Source organism: Manacus vitellinus, unplaced genomic scaffold (assembly GCF_001715985.3).
Source record: "Manacus vitellinus isolate BGI_N305 unplaced genomic scaffold, ASM171598v3 scaffold_54_pilon, whole genome shotgun sequence".
Taxonomy (NCBI): Eukaryota; Metazoa; Chordata; class Aves; order Passeriformes; family Pipridae; genus Manacus; species Manacus vitellinus.
The window spans coordinates 2,687,770-2,699,901 of NW_021940645.1; the positions used below are offsets into that span (position 1 = coordinate 2,687,770).

At 36.2% G+C, this 12,132-nt stretch overlaps 1 protein-coding gene across 1 annotated transcript; it reads right to left on the reverse strand.

Annotated features, from left to right (window-relative positions):
- Window positions 1-415: 415 nt before the first annotated feature.
- On the reverse strand, window positions 416-12,105 carry SHLD2 (shieldin complex subunit 2). The gene is made up of 8 exons (XM_018086655.3): window positions 9,848-12,105; window positions 8,597-8,704; window positions 7,629-7,823; window positions 6,664-6,798; window positions 4,373-4,579; window positions 3,269-3,503; window positions 1,437-1,552; window positions 416-856 (listed from the first exon to the last, which is right to left on the reverse strand). Exons 1-8 carry the CDS (start codon window positions 11,358-11,360, stop codon window positions 684-686), a joined length of 2,682 nt encoding a protein of 893 aa, XP_017942144.2. The 5' UTR covers window positions 11,361-12,105; the 3' UTR covers window positions 416-683.
- Window positions 12,106-12,132: the final 27 nt, after the last annotated feature.

Here is a 12,132-nt window from a genome sequence, read left to right on the forward strand (position 1 = left end):
TGAGGCAGTTGGGTCCCTGGCAGCTGGAGAGACCTAAGCCCAGTAGATGGAACTTGGTGGTTACCCACACAGAGCTCGGCAATCCAGAGGGCATGACTTCTGCTCCAAGGCATCAAATCAACCAGCTGAGACTACACATTGACAGGATATAAAACAATCTTTAGGGCTTCTCTAATGCAATTGATGACTGCTTCTCACGAGTCTTACTAAACTCAAAATGCTCAAGCAAACAACCACAACATCAAACCAAAAGACATAACTAAGTCACAGATAGCATACAGAATCAGACAAACAAAAATCTTATAACTAAAATATTACTGAATTCTGTCTGCCTTCCTCTAATCTTCCAGATCTGAGGAAAATTCAGTCTCTCAATTGTAGTGAACTTTTCTGCAGAGAAAAAGGCAAACACATATCCAGGAAGAGTTTATTAAGATAAAAATACAGGTATAAAAATATACTTTATGACAATTCACCAGTATTACAACAGCAGTATATACTATCAGCACATATTCCATATCAATCCTTTAGGTGGTTTTGCTTTTTTCATAAGTTAAGATTAAAGTCCTTTATTGTAATTTTTTTTAAGATATTTGCTTCCTTCACCTAACTCGTTTTTCTTCTGATTGCCACCTGTGTGTTCTTACAATCTTTGTTACTCAGTTACCGCAGAGGTCAGTAATTCAAAAATCAGGATGAAAATTCAGCAGATGGAAATCCTTTTGCAAAGGGTAGCTGTTCTCATCTAGCACAAAATGGCTCCTGATTTCCAACAAATAGGATGCTTCTGTATCTGTTAGCAGTGAATGACACAGATCTGCTACTACTGTGCTGTAGGTTATATCTGAGGAGGGCACTGCAAAAGACAACAATTCAATTTACACTTGATTTTCACAATAGCACCTAGCATTCAAGTTCTACCTCCATAAAAGCTCCACTGAATCACTGGAAATGTAGTTCAACATCTGAGTAGAAAATTAGCTTTTATTTTTAATTCTGTTTTAAAAACAACGAGCTGAGCCTGTTTCTCATCAAACTGTTAACATCTGTGAATCACATAAAATGCCTCTCAGGTCAAATAGGATGTATCAAGAGAAGCTTGTCTGAACCACTTCTCAGTGTTTCACATCTTGAAAGCATGTCAGCTATTTATAAAAACTGCTAAAAGACTCTATTTTGCCTATAAGGAATCCATTTAGCTATTGAATATTTAGCTATATAGTTACACCTATTTACTTATATAGTAAATGTTCACAGCATCTTGCCTCTTGTAGCTGCCACCTGCACTCTGAACTTCTTTCTCAGACAGCAACTGAAATATTCTCTGATGTTGGTTGTTGGGTTGTTTTTTCTTTTAAACTGTCAGTAACTAAAAATTTTGATTCCAATGTCAATTTGCTGCCCGTTTCTATCATAAATAATTCATGGAACAGTACCTAGTAATCTGTTCAGCCAGTCTGCAGGAATATTGAGGAAGATTTTTTCCATCAACTCAGACACAACATGAACATAAATTTCATATCCTTCATCTTCTACTGTCATCAGAGCAGGTCTAGATCAGAAAACAAAAGTCTCTTGAAAGACAGCTGCTACATTTTGGGTTTTTTATTGAAGCAAAATTTCTGAAAGTAAGACAATTTAATATTACTCTGCAACATAACACCAAGAACTCGAAAAACAAGAAAATCTCTATGGGCTCATCTGTCAAATTTGTAGCACTGGAATCAGTTTGAAGTGTATATACTGAATTTACTACTCAATGTTAAAGTAACTTCTAAAGTAAGCCTTACTTTAAGACAAATGCTGAAAAAAATGCTTTATGACTTGGCTTCCTGGGAAGACAATGAGAAATGCACTGTTGTAAGTGTTACTTATGGCTCTGAACTTTAAGTATAAATGTTTATATCTAAGTATATGTACCTACAAACATACAATTCGTACATAACATATTGAAATGCAAAGTAGGGAGATGAGCTTAGGTGGATCATTTGGAATTGTATCATCTCTGTCAACATCACCCAATATAATCTGTCTTAATACATCACTTTATAGCCACATAATACCAAGGTACATCACTTGTACCATGACAAATACCAAATGATTTCACAAACCACTAAACAAACAAAAAAATCCTTCACTGGAAATATTACTAAGGTGATGCATTCTTATTAATCTAATGGGAGCAAAATTTCAGTGTAAAAACGACAGGCTTTTCTCTGAAAAAGTTGGGCATGGAAGTTCCACCAGCTGTGTTCACATGCTGAGAGTACAAACATCACAAATCTAGCATTTTTCTACCACCTTTTGTGAAGAAGCAAACTGAGGTCCTTCAGGCCCACTGAGAGTCTATAATCTTATGAAAGAGTGTGGGAACCTTTCCAGTTAAGGAAAAAAAACCCTCTTCACACTTAATCCTCCCTGACAGGAAAACAAACAGCATATAAACTTAAAGATGCAAGACCATTTTGCTTAGAGGAAAAATACTAATTCCATACCTTGTTAGATAAAGAGGATATTAGTATTTAAGTCAGTGATTCATTAAACTCACTATGAAAGAGTTTAGAAAGAATTTGAGAAAGAATTTAGATAGAAAATTTACATATTCTACAATTCTATTGCATCCGTGACTGTCTCAATTAACATTCTCTAGCTACACATCTTTTAAGTCACTGTGATACATTTTGAAAGCCCAAGATAAATTTAAAAATTGAACAATTAGTTAATAACAATGTTCCTACATCAACTGGATAGGCTTAGTTTATTTTCTCTAAGTGTGAATGTATGTGTCTAACAGTGCCATCTGGTGATAACTCAGCCTTTCTGCTCTCTGAGAATGTTGATTGAAAACATTTATCAATGTTATTTCTGCAAGGCTAAAACTGATTATTCAGTTTAAAAATATGGTTCTGCATTCACACAATTTCAAACTCAGGCTGAACAAGACTCTTTAAGTTTTCCTTCGGTCCTCAAGCTTCTACTCCATCTTAGCTTCATCTCACACAGTACTGGGTAAACATCATTTCTGTATGACATAGTACTCAAAGAAATTAAAAAGTTACAATTTAAACTAAGAATATCACACACAAATAACGACAGTATAATACAGCAATTCAGGAAAAACTCTTTGAACATTCACTTTCACTTAGAAAGACAAGGACTGCTTACCACACCTTAAATAAAGAATTTTATATATAGGGGAACTTAAAATGGAGAAAGTTGCAGTTTACTTCCCTAATAGTAAAAAGTATTTTAGCTTTATTTTGTTTACCTGTAGAATGTTTTTACTTTGTTGTATGGCAAACATCTAATACATTGCTTGTAGATCATGTTCTCATCTGCCTGCAGTTCCAAACCACATTTGGCACAACCTGAATATGTAATCATAGGCAGAGAAGCCAAAACACACTCCAGTGAAGTGTCAGCAGAGAAGATGAGTTGCTTGTACTGACCAGTTGAAATGGTAAACTTCAATTCTAAGATATGGGCTTTCACTTGAATCACTCCTACAAAAACAAGTCCAATCAAATATGAATTCAGTTTTATTTATAACCGAAAGCAAAAGCAAGAGCTGCAGCTGATTCAAAACCAACATCACTATCAATAAAACTTTCGGCCTTTTTTTCCCTTTAGTAAGACATGCTCATATTTTTAGAGATATTTTATGTAAGGAAAAATCACTGTGGTTAAATACTATTTTAAAATGTATAAAAGTACATTTTAATACTACATTTTCAGGTAGTATTGTTGTAGATGCCTCTACAGAAGTGCCTGAATAAGACAACAAAATTGTGCAGATAATTTCCAAGTGATTTTCTTTTCACTAATTCAGAGACACTGAAAATCACAGCTTTAACAACTTAGCTTTCCATTATTTTAACAGTTAAATGCTGCAACACCAACTTTAGTTACTTCCTAGAATTTAACACCAACCTAGCAATCTTTTAGGTTTATCTGGGAGGGGGTGACTGTGTAAAATGTTTTCTTTGTTCTTTTGTAAGAAGTTTTCAATAGCAGTAGCTATTTTACTCTTGATTTAGAGAGTTCTAGTTTTGGAGAAATACTATTAGACAAGCTTTCAGTGATTAATCATTTAATTACAAGGCTGGTTGGTGTGGATAACTAAAGTCAGCATTTCTCCCTATGTTCCAAAGTTGTCTTTGTATGGTACCACACACCCCACCCATCTCACCACTGGGCTCATGAGATAAAGGCTGCATCAGTTTGGTTGAGTAGTGAGCAGCAGCCTCCAGAATAAATTCAGACTCCCAGACCTGTGCTACCTTAAAACAAGCATTTTACTTCACCAACAGAGCATCTATTCTGGTTAGTTAAGCACTGCACAGGAGACTACAGAACTACGGATAACAGTTACCTGAGCATTTTTCCTCCAAGTGTGCAGAGAGCTTTGTCAACTGCATGAGGGATGTCTGGCTTTTCTGAAACTTTTCTTTAAATTCAATTGCCCTTTTGTCATCATCAAACAAGCACTCACAGGATGACCATGGAGTTGTGTGCAGTTCCAAGTCACCTGAGACAGAACTACATTGGACCAGAAGGTATTTGAAGTCCCATATGTGATCTATTGAACAAAAAAAGCGAACAGAAGAGTTTATTTTCTTATACTGTGGCTAATTTAAAGCAAGCCAAGGTCACTTACAAGTTTTAGCATTTTCCTGTTTTGGATTAGAGCCTGATTTTTGGTGGTGACATGCTACAACTTCAAGCCCATGAAAAATGCGCTGTCAGATGCACTGTTTTACAGTGAAATACTTCCAAAAAATTGTCTGAGCATTCATCTAGTTTCATGCAGCTCATAACTGACTAGAGATCTTGCAGCCCTCAAGAACTGAGTACACTTCAGTCCAAAGGAATGTTTCAGGCAGTAACACTACAGCAACACCAAGGGGAAATCTAAACAGGAGGAAACAAAGAGACACTTGGCAAGAGGGGATATATAGAAATAAGGGACAGAGTCTAACTAGGGAACGAGATTTGGCTGACACCTGAATTAAACTATTACTGAGATCTATCAGAAATGTGAGTAAACTATAAGTAATCAAGTTTACAGAAATGTATTTAATGAAATACATCTTTATTTTTTGGCAATCTAAACCAGGTGAGTGTAAATCATGAACTGAATGTCTGATGACTGTGTACTGGAAGTCTAAACTGATTTTTAGCAAGAGATGAAAAATAAATGATATTTAGATGTCTCCATACCTTCCTCTACAAGACTAAGGAGTTTCTAATCTGCTCATACAACCAGTAAAGACATAACAGAGCTGTGGTACAACTCCTGCCAAGGACTTTGTGGACATCGTGGTTCTCCTGTAGCCCACTCACACTATTTAGCTGCTGTACTGTGTATGCTCTAGTATCCTGTGAATTTATCTTTTTGGCCATCTTACTGGAATCAAATGTTCATGGTTTGTACACAATTAAGTATTTGAACAATCCCTCATCTTGAATTTCAAATAATCATTTAATCATAAAAATGCCAACTGCCAGATGCACAGAACACTAGCTAGAGAATAAGACACAAGGTTTACAAACACAATACTACAGAGATCTACATGTTATACTTTTCCATTCTAAGCATCACAGAATGATATATTGTTGTGTCTAATAAATTACCTTTGGTATCCTCTTTTTGCAGCTACCAAAAAAAATCAAACTCTATATTTTTAAAAGTAATATTGTAGATGACTGAATTCTGTAAGATTTCTAAGCATCTAACAAACAGTATACACCTGCTAACACTCAAGTATGCACAAAAATAAGAGCCATGTAGGCATTACATAGAAAAGTTATTGCTTGAATTGGACCATTTTCTTCAAGTAGTTTAAAAGGTTAGGTCTTGCAGTTAAAATGATTTCCAGGGATGGAGATTACTTATAAATTGAAGTAGAACTGGCAGAATTCGGAGTGTCAGAATTTAACAGGTAAAGATTCACTATGAAGTTGTTTAACCTTTATGGATTTTATCTTGTACTGTATGAAAACTGGCTTTTTAGGCAGGCATATTCAGCATTTCAAGTAATACACCATTTACTTCCTAAGTGTATTCATTGATCAGAAGCAGAAACTGAAGTTATCAATTTAACAAAAACCTACTTTCACTTATTTTTAAAGAACAAAGCCAGGAAAAAGTCAGAATTTGGTAACAGCCAGTCACTGCTGAAACACAAGCTATGTAATTAATGCAAGAGATGGTTCTAGGCAGTTACAGCCAGACTAGATTGCAAGACCATTCAGATATAAAGCCTGACACTGCAGCAAGGTGGAAAGCAGAGAATGAACATCAGAAGCAGAAAAAACCAGCAATTCATGCTGAACTTGACATCGATAAGGAAGACCCAGCAAAACTGGTAATAGTTAACACTCATGGGTTTTAATAGTTAGATAACCAGGCACTGGTGCATCTTGTCTCTAGATTCAAATTTTTAAATATTTATGTCTTCTCGGTCTTCTAAGGTAAGTGCATTCAAATTCTGATGATGATGGCATTGCTCCTAAACAGAGTAGACATGCTATCAGATATGTTACCCTTGCAAGGGAAGTATTTAAAGGTTGAATAGCAAATGTTACCAGCAGAACATTTTAAAGATATTAACAGCATCACAAAAATCCTTCTACAGCAACCAGCAGGTACAAGGACTTTACCTTTTTTCCTTTGAAGCTGAGGGCACCAGGCAGCCCCTGCTCCCCACAGAACCATCCTATAGCGTTGATCTCTGTTCTGTTCTACTGTTAAAATAATTTTTCTTTGCCTGCCACCTTTGTAGCTATACACAGATTCTGAAAAAAATTGAAATTACATTACTTCTACAGTAAAAAGCATGTAACCCCAGTATTAAGGTGAAATCATGTTGCTATCATATTTTACAGTGCAATTACAAGGAGAGAAGAATACACCTACAATTTCTTCAGGACAGGAAACCATCTGATTTCTTCAGCAACATGAATCTAGTTTGAAGGAGTGCATAAAGTAGATTAAGTTACTTTTATACACCTAAATACTCAGCAACTGGACATCCCCCTCTGAAAAAACAGGCATGTGAGCATCTTTCAGCTCCCACTCATCCTGGCTTGTATTGAGTAGAAACAAACTGATTGTCATAACTGAAAGTTAAAGTTCCTGTAACTTGTGTGGAATACACTGAAAAAAACACTTCTCGAGAAGTCTTCACATAAAAGAAAACCACAGTCATGTACAAGGCACACTACAAGTATTAGGAACAGTACATATAAATTGAAACAATTAAGATCTCTACGTGACTCTTACCCAGCATACTGCCTATCTTAGTTCCATACTAAAACTACAGTATCCTTAATAAAAAAATAATTTTTCAACAAGACCTCTTGCATTAAATATCTAACAGTTCTGAGATTTACATACTATAGCAAATTACGAAGATTTCTATCTTCAAAACTCTCCACTTATAATGAATAAATATGATATTGACAGTGTGGGTAAAAGTTTGAATCTTACTAATACAAGTTGATAGTGCAATATGATCAAATTTACGTGCAAAGCTTGAACTCAAGCACTGAGAACATTTTGCCTTGCAAAATTACTATTTAAGTTTCATCTAACACAGAAGCTGAAGTCCAGTGCATGAACTCACCTGTTAATACAGCAATGTCGATAATTTTCAGGATTGAGTGCACCAATGTGTTTGGCTGGAGCTGATCTAGCTGCATGTACTGAACACCATCCAGTCTCTGAACTTGTCTTCGTGGAATGTCTCTGAAGTGTGGAAATTCTGATGATATGTATGCCAATAAGCCACGGAGAACACCACAATCCCCTAAAGGATAAACTTATAGGAAAAAAAAAGTCAAAATTACATAGTATGCTTAGAAGTATAAAACTTACTGCTTGGAACATATTTACACTCACAAAATCAAAACTGTTTCAATTTTAAGGCAAGAAAACCTTGACATGTGTAACACGATCTGAAATTAAACTGTACTTCATTTGCCTCCTCTTGATAACATCCTGAAGCTAAGCTAAGCACAATACTTAAAATTACACTAAATATAGCAAAGAAATCTTGTCTCATAGCTTGGTAAGAAGAATAGCTGTTCTTGACCATTTACATCAGAATCTGCCTCAAACAGCTGGCAATAATGGACATCACAAAGACAGTAAGAACAATGCAATCATGGTGGTACTTCCACTGTATTTTTTCCTTAGTCTTCCATAATGAATTACTTTCCCTGGATGGATCTACTTACTCTTTAAGCCTCTGAAGTTTTTGCAAAAAGGTTAATCCTTGTGCAATTTCAGACATCAAATGGTCGAGTCCTGGGATAACTGCTCTTTCTTAAACTGAACTCACAGAACTCAATTTTTCAGAGTTTTGAGCAGTAACCACCAAACTTTACCATAAACTCCACATGCCTATCTGATGTCATTATGTCCACATGTTGTCCACAGGTGTTTCTGTCATACTTTTCTACAGTGTTTTGTACCTCTCAGTTGCACATATTTCCATTTTATTCCATGTGTGAGGCATTGCCAGCAAAACAGAATACTTTAAATAGCTATTTTACTGTGATTTTCATGGAAACTTATGCACTATAATCTTACATTCTTCTGGATTGAGAGTTGAGCAGTTCCCCAGATTCAGTAACTGGCTGGTAAATGTAGATTGAAGCATGACTTCTCCACACCAAAGATTCTCATACATTATTATATCTGCAACAAAAAAGCAACCTTATCAGCTCATGTATCAACAATATTGAAGTGTATCATATTTTCTCATTAGTTTGATGTAATTCCTAAATTCATTAGCCTCCTGGCAGGCACTGTTTAAGTGAAGTGGGTGACCATATTGGATAAACTATTATTGTACAAAACTTCAAAATGAGTAGTACAGTACTAGGCTTACCTAGAAACACTTTTAATATATTTTGAAATAAGAATGTCTAAGCAGAAAAGAAAAAGGACAACTTGTCTTCAATTTCTTTGAAACATCTACCTTTGAGCACTTAAAGAATTCTTAACAAAGAGAAATAGGCACCTTAAACTGTGGAAGTATTCAAACAATTTGATATTGTTTAACTTTTTGCATATTGCCAAACCTAAATGGCTGGATCACTAACAAGTTCTGGGCCACTCCAGCCCCAAATTAGGTGCAATATTGGTTTTGAAGTATTGCATTTGCTCACAAAATGTGTTCTCTTGAAGAGAGGGTTTTGCTCCTGTTAGGTACTAAAGAGTACAAAGGAATTATCAAGAGGAATCTACATTATTGGTTGACATGTTATGAAAGAGGTAAACTACAAACAGCATTTTGTATTTCTGCAGTCTGTGTTGGTTACCAATTCACAACATTATCCATCTCAAGATGCTACTGCTACATTACAAAGTCCTTCATAGGAGGAAGAATATTTCCCATCTTGAGACTGAACTTCACATCACAATTTTTTGGTCTACCTGCTGGTCCAACAGCAGAGTTACAAAGAAGTCTGTAAGTCAAACAACTAGCACATCTGGTTTGCAGTAGCACTTGTACTTTTCCAGAACAACTGTTGTAAGACACTGACACCTTCCAGAATACATCTGCCTACCCATGGCACTGCTGTAGTGTCAAGGCATGGCTGTGTCTGTGGGCAAACCTCTGTGGGACAGTCAGTGTTCCACTGGCAGCATGACTGAGAGTTCAAAGTGATGCTGAACAAGGCAAGTGATGCAAGAAAGATACTCAAAAATGCTTTAGCCATAGTTCCAAATTACTTGTAACATATTCTTCTACTTTAAATAAAAGTTTAAAACTTCTACTGGTACTTTAAACTTCTACTTTAATACTTTTAAAAAGGCAAATAAAAGAACTCTCACCTGTCAGCAGCACAACATCCCCAGGAAACACAGTGAGGGACCAAAATGCAGCACCACGCCACAGCACCACCTTTCTCTCAGTTTCTGACTGGTCAATAACAACAATTGTTGCTACAGGAACTTTACATGGAGATTTTGGTCTAGTCTTTACTTGTATTTCTTTGATATGACAAGGATGTACTACTGTGACCAAAACATTGTATTTTTGATTTTTGCAGCAGCAATTCTTCAGTGATGATAGTTTCTTCTGAAGTTTCTTGAACTCTGTCATCCTCTCTTGATCCACTCTAGTACCAGGACCAGGTGGAGAAGAATGCAATTTAGCTCTCTTGGATACCAGCTGCCTTTTAAATGCTGAGTGAAAAAGATGAAAGGAATCTTCACACTTGCGGGGTCTTTTAGAAGAGTTCTTATGAGAACTGTCTACTTGAGAGCACAATATTCCAGAGCTCAGTGGTTCAATATGGATTTCATTTACCAAGGGCTCAGCAGGAACTTCAATTTCTTGTAATTTCCCTATGTTTTCCTGAGCACTTCCTTCTTGTTTCGTAGCTTCAAAACAAACATTTTTCCCATCATCCTCAGAACTGAAAAGATCAAGAGAATTTGTATAGTCTTCCTTATATTCATTTTCAGCCACATTAGTACACGTTCCAACACCAGAATCAAATTGGAAGTGATCATACTGCCTTTCTTCAGGTTTTTTGCCTGTCTCTGTTTCTGACAGTTCTATGATTCTTTCCAGCATCTCACTCTGCTCCTGTGCAAGAACAGCCATCTGACTTGATGTCACTACACTGCGAAACTCAGTGTCTGCTGACACTGCACAGTTTGAACAACCGTTCGGTGCTTCTGGTTCTGACCCTTGACTTTTTCGGAAAACCATATCCAGATATTGACCCAGATGTTCATGATGATCACTTCTGTCACCTGACTGCAGTCCCACAGACAGATTTATGCTGATCTGCTTCGTGCTGGCAACCAACTCGGAAATGTCGGCGCCGTTCGCTTCCGAGCGACCGGCTTTGCTCTCCGTGAGGTCTGAGCAGCAGCCACGCCATGGTTTGTCTTGTCCAGCTGATTCTGCAAAGTTCTGGGGAAGGTGCTGATCTGCAGCCTGATTTACATTTGCAGGTGTGTATCTATCCTCAGATATCTGACAATCAGAATAAGTTAAACTTTTGGTCTCTGTAGGTGTGCTGGCACAACTTACTGCCACGGGTACAAGAGATGTCAAACATTCTTTTGCTGCCACTGCCCTTCCCTGTTCAGGCTGCTGAGCGCTGCCATCCCTTGTAGGAACTGCTCTGACTATGGAGTTTCCTGCCTGGAACACTGAGGGGTCAGCAGCACCTTGGACTTTTTCAGAGAAAAGGCCATGTGCATCACACAAACAGTGCAGCTCTCTCCATTTTTCAGCAGTAGGTGCTGAACTGCTTTGCTCTAACACCTCCAGTGGGCCTGGAATATGGGGTGCTCCCACAAAAACATGAATCTGAGGTCTTTTTGACATTTCTGACTGCTGTGCAAGTTTGACTTTAAATAATGTGGCTTATGCAATAAGCACAATAATAAATATTAGCAAATGCAAAAAAAAAATATTTCACTTTCTCTTAACAACTTTAAAAATACATAAAATTCAAAGGAGCATTTCACAGTTTAACTGGTAAAAACACTACTTTACTACTTAAAGCCTATAAAAATAAATGTACAATATCTAAAAAAATGGAAGTTATTTTAAAAATATTTAATATTTATTTCTTGTGTCAAACTTGCATAGAAAAATAAATTACAGTACTCCCTAGTTTCTGATTCTGATATTCGGAAACACATTATAGTGAAGTTAAAATTAAGTTTAATTATCAAGCTATTTATCTTCATTTATTATTGCTAATTAAACAGTCATATGTGAATTCATTATTCAGGACTTTGATTTTAATTCATGTGAAATAAATGCCTGTAAGAAACTTTCACAGCACAGTTAGAAGATAATTTCATCTCCCAGAAAATTAGAGTTTCAACTAAATGATTAAAAACACTAGAGCCATTTAAAATTAAAGTTTGCTAGTAATGCAATATTTTACATGCTGTTTTACAACCACTATATTAAGTGATTGGTTTAAGAAACTGAAGTGTTTGGGCTACTACTAATAAATTATAATTATTTAATAAGCACTAAGAGGTCAGTGAAACTTGAGCAGGTGATTTAGAATTTGCTTTAATTCATTTAAGCAGTATCACACGACTCAAGAAGTAGCTTTTCTAGCTACTTTACATAGCACAAA

Bases quoted from the DNA above. Each gene is read 5' to 3' on its own strand.
- SHLD2 (XM_018086655.3), bottom strand. From the start codon at position 11,360: ATGTCAAAAAGACCTCAGATTCATGTTTTTGTGGGAGCACCCCATATT. The intron at 8,705-9,847 runs GTGAGAGTTCTT...TTTTTGTTGCAG, and splicing joins GGATGTTGTGCTGCTGACAG to ATATAATAATGTATGAGAAT. The intron at 857-1,436 runs GTACTGTTCCAT...TGTCTTTTGCAG, and splicing joins CTGGCTGAACAGATTACTAG to TGCCCTCCTCAGATATAACC.